The sequence below is a fragment of the Vombatus ursinus genome, unplaced genomic scaffold, assembly GCF_900497805.2.
Source record: "Vombatus ursinus unplaced genomic scaffold, bare-nosed wombat genome assembly UNPS02000580.1, whole genome shotgun sequence".
NCBI lineage: Eukaryota > Metazoa > Chordata > Mammalia > Diprotodontia > Vombatidae > Vombatus > Vombatus ursinus.
In genome coordinates, this window is record NW_020940358.1 from 29,993,301 (window position 1) to 30,009,909 (window position 16,609).

The 16,609-nt window shown below is 40.6% G+C and overlaps 1 protein-coding gene across 2 annotated transcripts in view; it reads left to right on the forward strand.

Moving 5' to 3' along the window:
- Nucleotides 1-221: 221 nt before the first annotated feature.
- Nucleotides 222-16,609, forward strand: part of FAM178B (family with sequence similarity 178 member B) — a 116,140-nt gene continuing 99,752 nt past the window's right edge. For both annotated transcript variants that reach the window (XM_027852614.1, XM_027852623.1), the window contains exons 1-6: nucleotides 222-491; nucleotides 1,217-1,286; nucleotides 1,926-2,689; nucleotides 3,409-3,470; nucleotides 6,353-6,478; nucleotides 6,595-6,747. In XM_027852614.1, the coding sequence (XP_027708415.1) occupies nucleotides 378-491; nucleotides 1,217-1,286; nucleotides 1,926-2,689; nucleotides 3,409-3,470; nucleotides 6,353-6,478; nucleotides 6,595-6,747 (1,289 nt within the window). In that variant the 5' untranslated portion in view covers nucleotides 222-377. The remainder of the gene's footprint in view (nucleotides 492-1,216; nucleotides 1,287-1,925; nucleotides 2,690-3,408; nucleotides 3,471-6,352; nucleotides 6,479-6,594; nucleotides 6,748-16,609) is intronic.

The following is a 16,609-nucleotide window of genomic DNA, read 5'->3' on the forward strand; positions in this document are numbered from 1 at the left end:
GCCTCCAACCAGGGAGCTAGAGTTGATTTCTCCTTCCTCAGAACAAACAGGCAGTTTAGGTTCCTCATTTGAGGATATACCCCATGCCCAAATCCCTGAACAAGATGGCTGATCCATCAGAGAGGTCAGCAGGGCCTTTGGAGGCTGTCCAGCCTACCTCAAGAAAGAAACTGAAGGCTACCAATAGCCTCCAAGTAGCAAAAAGATTGGGTTCTACTCATCAAGAACTCAGTCATCATCCAAAGAGGAGACCATCAAGCAAAGGACTGGTTCCTTCTTCAGAGAGGGGAGAAAAGAGGCGCTGGTATCAAATCCCACTCTCTTCCCACTGGAAGCCTGTCTCAGGACTCTTTAGTAATAGATTTCAGTCAAGTCTGATGGAGTACCAGCAATTACGGGAGCTGAAGAAGATGAAGGTTGGAAAGCCATTCTCTTGTTTTTCTGTCCCTGCTACTACCCAGAAACAATTCCAAGATGGTGACAGGGCAAGGGTGAGTGAAAGGAATAAGCATTTCTCTGTCACCTTTCTCTCTAAGGAACACTTCCCTGGGAGGTAGCAAGAGTGTGTGTGTGTGGAGTTGAGAGTTAAGAAGATTCTTGTATTTGTTCCTTGTTCTATCATTGTCTTATTGAGTGACATGGGACACTTTACCTCAGGTGCTTTTTTTTTTCTTCCTGGAGACACCAAAATTGATTCTCCTTATTAACCTGACCCTGTCTTTGCAGTGGTTGGATATTAATCAATCAATTAATTAATTAATTTTTTAGGCAATTGGGGTTAAGTGATTTGCCCAGGGTCACACAGCTAGTGTCAAATGTTTGGTCTGAGACTGGATTTGAACTCAGATCCTCCTGACTTCAGGACCGGTGCTTTATCCACTGTGCCACCTAGCTGCCCCAGGTTGGATAGTTAATTAACTTGAATTGAAACACTAGAGAAGAAATTCCTTGATGGGGACAAAGGAAACAGATTCCTCTTCACAGAAGAATAGGGGCAGGGGCAGCTAGATGGCACAGTGAGTGGAGCTCCGGCCTTGGAGTCAGGACAACCTGAGTTCAGATCTGGCCTGAGACACTTGACTCACTGTGTGATCCTGGGCAAGTCACTTAAGCCTGAAAGCCTCACCAAAAAACAAAAAAAAGAAAAATAAAAGAATATGAACTCATTAAGGTATTCTATTTTCCTGAATTTCACTTAACAATAAATTTCTTTCAGGATAAAACCACTAAGGGTTCAAGGACACCTAGAGGTCGAAAGAGCAGGACAGCTACTCCTCACCAGGAAGGTAATACGTCATTTCTTTATTTCTTTCATTTGCTGTATGGGATTAGTTACAATCCTTGATAGGTTACCGACTTTAAAGGAATGAATACTGTTTTAGAATGAATTCGGAACTAAGGCAACAGCGTCTGTTGCGGATTTAGAGACATCCAGGACCCAAAGTCGAGGTATTCATTTCTCATCTGTGTAAAGTGTTAATGGATTCCCTGAGGAGTATTTAGTAATTAGTGGAGTAGAGAACCTTTTTTTTGTTTCGTTTTGTTTTCTTTACATATTAATTGCTTATTCTATTGGTAATTTCTTCTCTTTTATTTTCTTCTATGTGCAAAAGCTACAAGTTTAAGAACTTCTTTTTTTTTTTTTTTTTGGTGAGGCAATTGGGGTTAAGTGACTTGCCCAGAGTCACATGGCTAGTGAGTATTATGTGTCTGAGGCCAAATTTGAAGTTAGGTCCTCTTGACTCCAGGGCCAGTGCTCTATCCACTGCACCACTTAGCTGTCCCCTTTAATAAATAGTTGTTAAATTGAAATATTGAATCCTTATTTGTTATAGAACAGCAGAAATGTTTTGCATATAATCAAAAGTGTTCACTGTGCCTTGGTTCTATGTCAGCTTTTATGATTCTTATCTTTTGTCTTAAAGCTTCCCAGTCAAATCCAAGAGCTTCATCTAGTCAATTGCCTGATGAGCAACATGGATTCTATGGTGGCTTACTGACACAGTGCCTTTTCCATCAGTCTTGGGGCCAGGACAATCCAATTTCTGATGGGACCCAGGATCACCACAAGAAACTGAAGATGGACACCCCTAGTGCCTTAGATGAACATTCCCAGCAGGCCTCACAACCCACCTGGCCCAGCCCCTCAAGGAATACCAGCACCTTTCCCTTGACTGATGAGGGGTCTGGTGACTTATTTCCTATAGACTGGAGCCCTCCGCCAATTGAATTCCTGTACCAAAAGCCCCCCAACCCTAGTCCCTCACCACCCCCAAACCTCCCACAAGCCTTAGAGAATAATACTGAGGACGGTGTAGCCTTTGATATGGAAGAGCTGGAGGCAACTTTGGAGCAGGACAGAGAAATCGCCAAGGTGGTAGAATCCACAGAGTTGAGTCTGTCTCCAAAGACAAAAATTGAAGAGCCTGAGAACCACGAGGCTTTATCATACTCTCAGGAAACCCCATTCCAAATCCATTCTGGCAGCTGCCTTTCAGAATCCTCAGATAATCTGAGTGAGGAGGCCCTGCAGCTTGACTCTGACCCTGAGGAAGCATTGGTGACATTGGAGGAGCTGTTCCAAAACATGGCAGGCCCTGGTTGGCAGATGGCAACACCAGCATTTGAGCCCCATGACTCAGAAAGCATAGAGGACCCCTCTCTTCAGCCTCCAGGGTTATCTGCATGGGTCAGTTTTATAGTTCCCTAGATCTCATGGCAAGGCATTACACATTCATATGTTTACTAAAATTCCTTTCTTGATTTTATCCTATAATTCCTTGATTTGGCTGTGATTCAAGGGCCTCATATAGAAACACAAACTCATTTTCAGTTTGGAGTCTTTTATAGCTGTGTACTAGGTATATGGTGTGCCCTGGATGGGTTTTATAGACTGTGCCCCACAAGAGACTTTTTGTGCTTTGATTCTTTGAAAGTTTGGTTCTGAGGCCCCAGTTTCTGAATTTTGGACTCCAAGATTAGAGCTTGTGAATTGGAGGAAGAATTTTAGGGAAACAGGGACATGAAGCAAAAAAAAAATATTTGTACCAGGAAACCTTATTGTAGGGCATCGAATATGGGGGATATGTCTTGTACCGAGTTAGGTCCCAAGAATCCAGAGTAACCCTGATTAATTGAATATAGAACTAATCTGAAAAAAAATGTCAGCCAAATTGGTGTTAATGAGTGAAAAACAAAAACACAAAACCCCCACAAAAGCTAATAAGTTTTAGAAAAACTGGTTATACCTTTTAGGAAAACTGCTTGTTAGAGCTTTCATCATTCTCTTCAGGATCTTCTAGCTCTGGAAAATGTCCCTTTGCATTTGAGGGCCATTCACTTGGACTGACGTCTTATATTACTTTTCTCTCTCTCTCTCTCTCTATTTCTTGCTAACTTTTTCTCCAGCTTGACTCCAGGATTCCAGATGGATATGTCAATAGTTTATATTACTTGCTACAGGAGAAGAAGTAAGTAATAATAAGAATAAAAATAAATCACATGCATGTATCTGCATATATATATTAATATACACGTATACATATATGTGTGTATATACATATGTACACACACACACTTTGTGGTTTACAAAGCTCTTTGTATATGTGATGGGAACTATCACTAAACTTTCATTATTGTGAAGCATTAAACCTAGAACAGTTTCCTGGGATGGGCCTTTCCTTTGAAGGGTACACTGAGAAACTCTTTTAAAAAATGTTGTTGATGAAATAAAGTCCCCACGTACCCAAAGTGGATATGTGCCTGATTACTCATCTGTGCTAATTCATGGAGTTAGATATCCCCAAAGTGAATCTGGAGGATGGAGAAGTAAAGCATGTTGGAAATTTTCTCACAACCTACTGTAAGTACTCGATAAATTCTGACTAATAACAGACATATCTAACAGATAAATAACCAAAACAAAGAAGAAAGGTATCAAAGTAGTGCTTTTCCATCTCCCTCCTTTAGGCTTTTGTGCTCTTACACATCTTTTTTTTGGGCTAAATCCTTAAGTGTGTTTTGTCCTATTTTTTGTTTCTATCGGTTTCATTACTTTACTACTGATCGTTACACTACCCCTTGCTGCTGTGGTATCACGAAAATCAGCCTGTGAAAAGTCAGATTCCGTCTGCCTGGTGAAAGCTTCTAAGGCCATTGCTGAACAGACATTAAAATCACCAGACCCTCTTTTTGCAGCACTTTTCTTCCCTGGGTGTACTATCATTATTCCTCAAAGTGAACCTCCTATAGTATGAACCCTAAAGTGAACCTCCTGTCATACATACAATGAGCTGATAAATGCACCTTATTTATTCTCACCTCTGCATCTTTGCCTTGTGATGCTCCCTGATTTGAATACCTTCCTCCTTCCTCTGCCTTTTCCTTCCCTCATCAAGCCATGCCACAGGGATCTCTCCTTCCTCTGCGTTCCTATAGCATATTATCTGTACCCAGTCGTTTGGTGCTTAATCACATACTGCCTTGTATAGTTACTTAACTGTTATTTCTCTATGACTGGTCCCTCTGATTGTATTGCAAGCTCTTTGAGGGCTGGGATCATGTCCATATTTTTCAGTCACCCAGGCTTGCACCTTCATCCTTTACGCTTAGCTTTGCTCTTATCTCGCAATTCTAGGTGACCATGCTAATTCAGGCCCTTTACTTTACTTTATATTTACTTGTCCTGAACTATTGCATTAGCCTTCTAATTGGCCTCCTTGTCTCCAGTCTCTCCCCTGTCTAAACCATAAACTGACATCAATGCCAAACTGATATTCCTAAAGCACAGATCTGACCATGTCATTTCTTTCTTTAAGAATCTTCACTGGTTGAGGCAGCTAGGTGATGAAATGGTAGAGCACGGGCCCTCAGGAGGACCTGAGTTCAAATCCAGCCTCAGATACTTGACACTTACTAGCTGTGTGACCCTGGGCAAGTCACTTAAACCCATTGCCTACCAAAAAACAAAACAAAAACAAAACAACCAAAAAACCAAAATAAAGCAGCAACAACAAAAGAATCTTCATTGGTTCCTTATACCTATAGGATAAAATCCAAATGTCTCTGTTTAGCATTTAAAGCTTATGCTCTGTCTCCATCCCACCTCCCAGATTGAATTTATATTACTTCCATTCATACAAAGTGGCTAGAGTGCTGGGCCTGGAGTCAGGAAGACTCCTCTTCATGAGTTCAAATCCGGCCTCAGACACTTAGCTGGCTGTGTGACCTTGGCAAGTCATTTAACCCTGTTTGCCTCAGTTTCCTCATCTGTCAAATGAATTGGAGAAGGAAATGGCAAACCACTCCAGTATCTTTGCCCAAAAACCGGGGTCACAAAGAGTTGGACGTGATTGAACCAACTCAACCACAACAATAACTTCTAGTTAAACTGGCCTACTTGTTCCCCATGCATGCCTTTTCATTTCCTGCCCCAATGACTTTGTACAATCTATCCTTCCTGCCTGAAATGCTTCCTTGCAATGCTTTTCACTTTCACCTCTTGAAATCCCCAACTCAAGTTTCAAGCCGTAGTCTGTCTCCTATACAAACACTCTTTTGATTCCTCCCTCTCCCAAAATTCTAGTGGTTTCACTCCCCGTGCTCCAGGAAATTGCTTTGTATATGTATTTTTATTTACTTAGTTGTATGCATGTTATCCTCCCTCCCTACCCCAAACTTCCCTACTCCAAACCCCAATAGAATATCAATTCTTTCATTTTTGTTTTTGTATTCCTAGTACCTTGTTCAAATAAGTGCTTGTTAAATTGAGTTTTATCTTATGCTTCTTTATATCTGCCATATTATCTAGAGCAATACCATGTATAAATGTCAGATTATTTGGGGGTTTGTGGGTATGGGGAGTCCCTTCACTAAAGTCTATTTCATCTGTAATTTAGTGGATGTCTTAGAGAGTTGCCTAAGACATCAAGAGGTTAAGTGACTTGAACATGGTCATAGAGCTGGTGTCAGAGGTGGGATTTGTATCCTGGTCTTCCTGATTCTAGGCCCAGCACTCTATCCACCAGGCTGTCCTGCCTCTCTTGTATATAATATATAATGTTCAATAAGTGCCTCATAAGTATTTATTGAATGAGTGAGTAAATGTTGGGGGCCATGATGCTTAGTCATATTTGATAGTGCTTTGGTAAAAACTCTAGTGAGCCCTACTCTCCTAGAAAGTCACTTTAGGGATTAGTTTTGGGATACTCCTGAAAGAGCAGTAGTGTCTACACCAAAAAGGAATGTGAGCTGTGGATTCTACCATGGCTCCTGCCTACCTGGCACTAACAGTAGTTGCCCAGGAAGCAGCCTCTAACAATTATTGCATGGCTTTTGTCTGTCCGCTCTGTAGGAAACAGAACCTGGGGAGAGATGAGTGGGAAAAGCCACTTCTGGGAAGTGACCCTGCAGGTGACCCTAGCCTTGCTTCTCCGGAGAAACCTCAGGATGAATATGGAATGCTTACACATGAGCACAGGTAGGAGAGATACATGCTATAACATTGATGAAAACCATCCCGTGAATGCTAGGGGTTTGTTTGTTTGTTTTTAATGATAGTTTCTTTCTTGGTTTTCTGTTTCATTGGCTTCCTAGGCTGCTGGTGAAGAAATTCTGTGTGAAGTTATATATGATCCCAACCCTTCATCCAGGTGAGGCTGTGTTTTTGTCTCAGAACCACTTCCTGTCTTTTACCCTGGACCGTACCAGTCTGGTACCTCGGAACAGTCTGGAAGAACTCTTTTTCAAGTAAGTGTAAGGCATGGAGTTGGAAGTAAATCTGCGTTTGGGAGCTGGGGGGGTAGGGATAGGGTTGCATTTCAGTGCTGCCTTATATAGTAACTAGTGGGGGACATTATTTGGCTTTTGAGAATATGTGGGATTAGGGAATTAAGGACAGCTGAAGCAAACATAACAAGGATTTTAAAGGTCAAATAAGTGCTTTCTTTCCCTTCCTTTTTTCCCTCCCATCATCACAAGTATTTATTATTTATTATTTATTGAATAATCTTCTATGTGCATAGTGCTGTGCTAAGCATTATAGGTGATTCAAAAGAAGTGTGGGGCATAATGCTTCCCCCTCAAGCTGCTTACAGCCCCATTGGGAGGTAAAGACTTACATATATATTACCTACTTGGTTATGTTCAGGTTTTGTTGCTATTTCATTTTCCTGGACTGTTTCTATCCTGAAGACACCAAAAGGTTGGACAGTGTTTTGACCTGTGTAGCCTAGGGGGATTAACTTAGTCAGAGTTACCTAAAATCATTTAATAGAGAGCTTCACCTAGATGTTCTAAAATGAAGATAGTGGCTTGCTTTTTTTCGGAAAATAAACCAGGAGTTATCAGAGGAGGCCAGACAGAAACACGTTGGATGCACCAGAGAAAGCACGGACAGTGAGCTTGTGTGTTTGGTCAGTGGCTTCTGGAAGAGTATTTCTTCTGACCTTAGAACCTCTGGGAACCATCTTGCTGCTCATCAGACTGCACATTTCCCTTAGCAATTGGCCCAGCAGTGAGTGTCATCATGAATAGAAGTCACCCTACTCCTCACCTTCCTGGTGATGATATGATTCCATTTTCCCATTTTGTGACTTTGATTTCAGGAGTGTTTTTCAACCAAAGTCTGTGGGCTTAACTCTCTTTCACCTAATAGAGTCAGAAGATTAGAAGAGGGTAGGAGGAGAAGTAATATGGATTGCTATAGCATCAGAGCCCCATTTAAACTTATACTTTGCTATTTTCAAATTCATTTAGTAAAGAGTTTAATTGATCTACATGTGTGAGTAATACTTTTTTGGTTTATAGGAAGCTGGGGGGAAGAGCTAGGAATACTATAGGAATAAGGGCATGAAAGAGCCATTTGATAAAATATTAATTGTTAATTAAGTCTTTATAGGGGCAACTAGGTGGCAAAGTAGATAGAATGCCAGGTCTGGAGTCAGGAAGACCTGAATTCAAATCCACCCTCAGACACTTACTAGCTGTGTGACCCTGGGCAAGTCACTTTACCCTTTTTGCCTTAGTTTCCTCATCTATAAAATGAGGGGGAGCAGAAAATGGCAAACCACTCCACTATCTTTGCCAAGAAAACCTCAAATGGATTAAGACAAGACTGAGAAAATGACTTTTAAAAAAGTCTTTATATTCTTCACATGGGGGCCCTTTGGTTGTGTGACTCAACTGCTGCCTTCTTTAAGCATCTCAAAAAGCTTATTATTGAAGTATTTATCCATCTAAGTAGTGCAAAATTTGAATTGGTCAACAGGTGGCGCTACACTTGAGCATCCTCAGTTTTCCTCTGGCACGTACCCAGAATAGCCCCATCTCTCCTAAGGTTGCAGGAGCAGTCAGTCTAAAAACACTTAGGCAGTTCCCACACTGCCATCAACAGTTTGAATTAACCCCTCACTGGCAGAATCTGAAGTTAATCTAGGAAACGAAACAGAATACTGCTCCAAATATTAAAATATGAAACCAATCTACCCCTGTTTGGGTTCAATTCCCAGGTCACTGCCCACTGCATTCATGAATGCAGATACTTAACATTCCATGATCACATATTCTATCATTTCTTTGAATAAATTGAAAAGGAATATAACAATAGCAGTGCTTCATATTTTGCAAGCACTTTACACATGTGGACTCATTGAATCCTCATATCAGTCCTATACAGACATTTGCCTCCAGTCATCTCCTAGCCCTCTAATTGCCCTCCCAGATGATGATGATGATGATGATGATAGCTAGCATTTATATAGAACTTTAAGGTTTGCAGAGCATCTACAAATATCTCATTTTATCCTTAAAACAACACTGAAAGGTAGGCGATATTATTGTCTCTATTTTGCAGATGAGAAAACTGAGGCAGACTGAGTAAGTGGCTTACCCAGGGTCATACAGCTATTAAGTATCTAAGGCCATATCTGAACTCTGGGTCTTTTTGACTCCATGTACAAGTGCTCTGTCCACTGTGCCGAATAGTTGCCAGATATTTGGGTACAGTTGGAGGGAATCCATGCCATATGTTCTCATGGCTCATGAAAGGCATATGGATAGAAGGGGGGAGGTTATGCTCCCCATCTTGGAATCATGGGTTAAAAACAAAGTCAAGCAAGGAAGTTAGTGAAGGGCTTCTACTCCCTATCTCAGATACATTGACTAATAACGAAATCAGCTTTTCCAGTTCACTAGCACAACAGGATGAGTAATAGTCAGCAGTCTTGGTAATTATCAGAAACCTGACTGCTTACTGCATTGACCTCTGATTGCTTTGCTTGCTTGAAAGCTGTCATGCCTCTATAGCTTCTGTTGGTGTGGGGCTATGTTGCCGTGCCTTCACATATGATACCTTGGCATATCCTTCTCTCTGTTGAAATTCTGAATGACCGGATTTGCAATAGGAAGACAGGAAATGAAAAGAGAATGTTGTAGCATACAGATAGCATCTCTTTATTTTATTGGTGTCTCCTGCCCTTTTGCAAATGAGAGCTCACCAAGATCCCTTGTGAGGGAGAGAGGCACCTAGACCTCTCTGTTAGTCTTTTTCTCCTTAAATCCTTTCATTGGGACAAGGGGAAAACAATAATTCAAAGAAATGAAAGGACAAGAAGATGCACAGTTTGAGAAAGAACATGTACTTTATATGACCTCAAAGGAAGGGGAAAAGCTAAGGAATACAGGCAAATCCTGCCTTCACATGAGACAAGGACTGAAAGGGACTCTGGCCAGTAATTTTGGGTTTGGAGTACCATCTGGTGACTCAGACAGAGACTGCACTGAGTAGTTCTTTTCTCTCTCCTTCCCTAAGAGGCATATACATATATGTCCTTTTACCCACTTGCCTTTTTCTCTCTAGTTCCTATGTAAAACAGGTGCTCCCATAGAAAGGAAACACCTCTTATTGCTTATATGAACAGTTAAAGAATAATACTATAAATCTAATTAAGTGCCCAAATATGTTGGACAGGGAACAAGTACTATAGGAAGAGGAGAGGTCCATTTGGGCTAGAGTTTTCCAGGAAGATTTTATGGAGGAAATGGTACTTGAGATCAGTGTAATTTGGTTAAATAAAAGAGTGGAAAGTACATCCTAGATGTGAAGAACAGCATGAGTAAATACATAAGTTTGACACTTAATTAGTTTTTTCCTTTTGCTTGTCTTTTACTAAATCTTATTCATTGACTGACATTCATATAGCCCATTAAAATTTATGAAGTACTTTACATATAAAAAGCGTAAGGGTTCCCATATATAAGACAGATGTCCTCCCTATACAGGGACATCTGCTTTACATTGGCATGAGGAGAGCTAGGCTGGAATAACTACATGGGGTGATTTACTAGAACAAGCCACCAGGGAGGGCACTATAAGTCCTGAACTAACAGTTGGAGCAGGTGTGCATGGGTGACCATTCCTAACATTTTCAGTTCTGGACCAACAGCTCACTGGGCGTGTACAAAATCAGGACCACCATGTCTTTATCTCCTAACTTTTCCTTCCTGGTTAGTGCCTTTTACAGTCTCTCATCTAAGGGTATGATTAATTCCCAACAATAATTCATCCTTTATCAATTGGCTCTAGCCCCTTTTCTTTGAAGATCTTAATCTCTTTCCCACATTATCATGATCACAGAAGATTACTCACTTACATATAGATTGAATTGAATTTCCTGAAGTGAAATAGAAAAATAAGAGGTAACCAGGTTAAAACTTGCAAGAGCAATTCATAACCACTTGCTTGTATTAGGATCTAAATTTTCCAACTCTCACCACCCAGTCTTCTTCTACACCTGGTTTTCCATAGACGCTCAAAGACATTTGTAGAGAAGCACTTGGATCATTACCCCTATATCAACGTGCCAGTGTAAGGAGAAATCATCCCACTACCTTGGCTCTCACTTTGTCACAGGCCATCCAGGTGAATGTGTTGCATGATACCTTCATGCAGTAGTCACCAGAGGGCCCATGGTCAGGTGTCCTCTCAGTGTCTCCTCCTAGGGTTGCCCTAAAGCCCTCAGGAATCCTCTCATATCCCCCCAGGAGTGCCTAACCTCATCTCAACACACAATTGCACACTGTCTGTGCCTTCTCTCCCATGCCTCCATTGTCTTCTGTCTCTTACAAAGGATGGTGATTCTCCTTTTAAATATTCCACTCATAATCAGATTGGCCAACATGACAAAACAGGAAAATAATAAATGTTGGAGAAGATGTGGGAAAATTGGAATACTAATGCATTGTTGGTGGAGTTGTGAAATGATCCAACCTTTTTGGAGAGCAGTTTGGAACTATGCCCAAAGAGCTATCAAAATGTGCATACCCTTTGACCCAGCAATGGCACTTCTAGTGCTATATCCCAAAGAGATCATACAAAAGGGAAAAGGACCCACATGCACAAAAATATTCATAGCAGCTCTTTTTGTGGTGGCCAAGAATTGGAAATTGAGAGGATGCCCATTAATTGGGGAATGGCTGAGCAAGTTGTGGTATATGAATGTAATGGAATACTATTGTGCTATAAGAAACAATGAACAGGCTGACTTCACAAAAACCTGGAAAGACTTTATGGTCTGATGCTGAGTGAAGTGAACAGAACCAAGAGAACATTGTACACAATAACAGCCATGTTGTGCGATGACTAATAGTGATGAACTTAACTCTTCCCAGCAATACAAGGATCTAAGACATCTCCAGAGGCCTTGTGATGGAAAATGCTATTATCCACATCCAAAGAAAGAACAATAGAAGTTGAATTGCTATTTTTTTTCTCTTCTGTTGAGTTTTGTTTCCTCTTTCTGATAGTTCCTCCTATTGGTTTTAATTTTTACTTACAACATCACTAATGTGAAAATATGTTTAATAGGAATGTAAATATATAGCCTATATCAGATTGTGCGCCGTCTTGGGGAGGGTGATGGGGAGGAAGGGGGAGAAAAATTTTAAACTCTAAAGCATATGGAAGTGATTATTGATAAATCAAAATAAATTAATAAAAAAACAAAAAAATAAATATTCCACTCATAGCATGACATTAGGACAACTCTATTTACTTTAAATGCCCAGAGGCCATCCCAAACCCAAATTTTCTTGTTTGTTGTTGTTGTTGTTTTTTTTTCTGGCACCTAAAAAAATCCCAAAAAGTGTACGGGGAAAACAGCAAGGACTTTTTAAAACAGAAGCTGCTTTAGGCAGAGGTTATGCATACACATGATCATTCTAGCCTCATGATAATCCTGTGAGGTAGGTATTAGACCTACCATGATTGTCATTTTATAGATATTGGAGGCTGAGGCTCAAAAAGTTAAATGATTTACCCATAATTACATAGCTAATATTTGTTGAAGGTAGAATTTGACCACAACACCTATTGATGAAGATGATTGGAGAATCCAAGTCTGAACACCATGAAGAGTAACATTTAGGGGACAGATAGAATAAAGATGGGAAGTTCTACTTTTCAGGACTCATAAGCCCTGCAGCATTTCCTAATTATTACATTAATAAAGACTTCCAGATATCTAAATCTTTTCTTGACCCTTGGGCAGTCATGGGGAAGGATGCAGACGTGGAACAAAATGTACTTGGGATGGAAGAATTCATGTGATTGGTTGGGGCTGGGTAGAATGGGCCTTTGGATGGTATATGTGATTGACAAGTACGACAGAGGGAAACAGGAAAGAGGAGAATGGGATGAAGAAGAAGGGGGAATGAAAAGAAAGAGGAGGAATGATGAGAAGAGAAATGAGAGAGGAAAGAGGGGAGGAAGAGAGAGGAAATGATTCAATAAGATTTGAGCACTTGCTATACAAACCTCTGTTCTACTTGGCAGAGTTTCATTCTGTCTAGCAGAATAGAAGGTTCAGGCCCAAATTCACTGTGCATTTATTTTACTCAAATGGAGCAAGAGAACCTGCTTTGGGGGCTGGGTAATAAGAGTGGAGATTACTTGCTGCATTATTTATAGAACTTCCCATTCACTCACACTGTGTTTGTGGCAGTAGCAGTACCTCTCTGCATAAATATCTTTGTGGGGGAGTGTGAGTAAGTATATTTGTTCTATCAAATACTTGTGTGCCTAAGCCATTCTATGTGAATTGCTTAGTGCTTGCATATATGCAGGCCTGGGAGCCTGTCATGTCAGCACCTGTGGCCACCTGGGGTATTCCTTCGTGAATATTTCAGCAGGCATGAGAGAGTAGATAGTCCTTGTATAAAAACATCATTAATGTTAAACGGTGATTGAGAGCCATAGCCCTTTGAGACCACAGCAGCCCCAGTTTCTGCATAACAATAAACCCCCTATCCTTTCCATGGCTTCCTGAAATAAGTTTGAAATAAATTTGAGTGATAGAGCATGGACAGCACTCAGCTTTCCCACCTGTTACAATTACCTCTAAAAATAATCAAATCTCCCCAAAGAGAAGGAAGACTGGAAGATGACCAGGTTTGTTTTACGAAATAATGAAGTCAAGGGAGTGTTCTTTCAGGATCATTAGGTTTCTGGCTCTTTCTGGTAATACTTGTTTATCTTTTTTTTTTTTTAAAGAGAGAGAGAGAACATGAACAGATGTCATGCAATTACAAAATCTGAGCTAGAAGGGGCTACCAAGTCAGACATGACAGTATATATCCAACAAGTGGCCACAGCTTGAAGACCCCTAGTGAGGGAGAACCCACTACCTGATGGAAAAGCTTTGACCTACATTTCTTTCTCTTTTTGTTTGTTTGTTTTTTTTGTTTAGGCAATTGGGGTTAACTGACTTGACCCCAGGGTCACACATCTAGTACATGGTCTGAGGCTGGATTTGAACTCAGGTCCATCCTGACTTCAGGGCTGCTGCTGTATCCACTGTGCCACCTAGCTGCCCCCCTACATTTATTTCTTAAGTGTTTTATTTAAACTTACACCTGGCAAACCTTACAGATGCACAGAAACAGGTGTTCTATCAACAGCTGCACTCGGTGCTTATCCAGACATCATTGAGATTCCCAAAGCAGTCTGGAGTTGTTACTCCCTAGGACAACTGTCCGCTTACACAGGAGAAGGGATAGGGAGGAGAGCCAACTTTCCCCAGGCCATATCAAAAATAGATACCAAGAATTCTTCTGCATCACCATGAAGTCTAGGGTTTTACTAAATTGAATGATTGAATAGAAACATTTATTAAGCACTTGCTCTGGGCAAAACTCTGTGCTAGAAACCAGGGCTACAAGTAGAAAAGACAGTCTCTGCTCTCAAATGAGCTCACATTTTAATGTGGGGAATGACACATATGGACAGTTTCAGCTGCCAATTGGATGAGTCCCATGGTCCTGAGGGTTCATGACTGGACCCCAGAGGACTCAGGTCAGTCTTCTAGCATTTTTTAGCTCATGATTAATTCTTTTCTCCATCTTTCTTTCCTTCACTGGTAGATTGTACTGGCACAAGCAATTTTTCCTCTTCTCTGAGTGCCTGAGATAAAAAAGCCTCTCTTGAAAGGAATGATCAGACTTTGACAGCTGTTTTAGGCACTTGGCAAACTTCAGACAGGCCTGAAGATTGCCTCTGTTATCTGCTCTTAGTTGGAGGCACTATCCTTTCTGTTCCTTTTCCTTCATCTCCAGACATGCTTGGAACTGCTTCTGGGCCTCGTTTGAGCTTTCTTACGGGGGGGGGGGGGGGGGGGTGAGCAGGGTTCTCACAGGGAAATGATCACATCATTTCAATCCAACATAAGTTTTGCAAATATTAGGGCCATTTCATATTATTGGACATGATGTGGATTTTGCTAATTTTATTGTGGCTTTCTCTACACGCACTCAGCACTCCTTGTTCCTTCAAGGCTGGGCTATCCAGAGTTCTGTCGGATTTTTTCTTTCCAGTGTCATAGTCAAATGTGATTCCTGGATTCTAGTCTTCTGCCCATAACTTTGTCTGTGCCTCAGTCCCTCTCTTTTCTCCAGAATAAAGTTAAATAGTTCATAGTTCAGCTGAGGTGAAAGAAATCTGAGGTAGAGGCCAACTTGACTTGGCTTGGCTCAAACCTGCAAAGGAGATCCCTTGTATCTCCTCCAGCTCTAAACAAAGAATTCCTTGAAAGTCATTTCCTCCCAGGCAGGGCGACAATAATACCATCTTCTTTCCCTCTATTGTTTCTGGCCTTAAAGATTGCAGCTTAATTCAGCAGCTGAGGGGAGAGAGCTAATTCTTCTAGCAAAAATTGCCCTCTAAGGCTGTTGCAGCAGAAGAGAAATGTGGCTGGAAGTGGGCTTTCTTTCTTACAGCATCAGTTGGAAATGTGTTGATCTGAGCCAACAGGGGTTCATCCAGTCAATTCCCCCATTGAGAAGCTGGCAGGGTGCCCTTTAGCCAGAATGCCATAGTGCTGAGCTCTTTGAGCTGAACTAAATAGTCTCAGAATCACTGTGTTCATTTCCTTTCCTGACCATATGCCCTTTGGCAGGGTCATTGCCAATTTGCATAGTCCTGCAGATGTGGCTGCCTTTTGTATACTCGGATCTATACATCTGGGCCTGTGTGTACCCTTAACTATGTCTCTCTGCATCACAATGTTTGCCTATATACATATTTGTGCACAGTATTTTCATGGTTAAGTTGTGAGCAAGAATATTGGTGCATTTTCAAGGAGTAACGATTGTAACAGAAGAAAGGTTTTTTTTTCAGAATTTTCAAATGATTTAAGAGAAGGGTTTTTGCAAAATTGCTTGAATATACTTAGGGAGACAGCAGCTTGGCGTGAGAGAAAAATTCACTTTGGAGCACTCTGTTCCCAGCCACTTAAAATACCTTGATTTAAAAAAAAAATGAGACAAAGGAAATTTCTGTGAAGATCTTTTTCTTTAGGGTCATGATTTTAAATGCCATTTGAAACTTTCCTTGGACTCATTTGGCCATAATAAGAAGCCAGAAGCATCACAACTTTTGTAAATTCATATTAAATTATCTCAAGATAAGATACATGGTATGGACATATATTAGAAGATGAAACTTACTCAAAACCCATATAATCTTCAGAGAGAAATAACACATTACCAAAGATGTAAATATATTGTTATTATTTACTTGCTTCCCATGTGACCTTGGACAAGTCACTTAACTTTTCTGAGCCTCAGTTTCCCCATCTGTAGAAAAAGGCAATTGGAATAAATAAGCACTTAAGTATCTTCCAGATCTAAAATCTATGTTCTAGTCTGGTATTTTATGCAAAATATATTATTAATATGTACTGTTACCAAAAGAGAAGGGAGTCTGGCATAGTGGATAAAATGTTAGATTTGGAATCTAGAAGACTTGGGTTGAACTCCAGCTTCTGACATTTCACAGTTGTGTGTCGATGGATGATTCCCTTACCCTCTCTGACCTTCACTATAAATACTAGATGGCTTTCAGTCTGCCTGAGTGGAAGAAGTTCTCAAACCAATGAAATCTTAGCAAGAGTGAATATTAAATGATTTTCAGCAGAGGGTCCTAAAACACTTTTGCTGACATCATATTGCAAAGATATACCTGTTAAACCATACTGGGTGTCCCAAAAATCTTCATACAATTACAAGCTTTAATAGCTTTAAGACTGTTGGGATACTCTGTATTAAATTAAATATACAT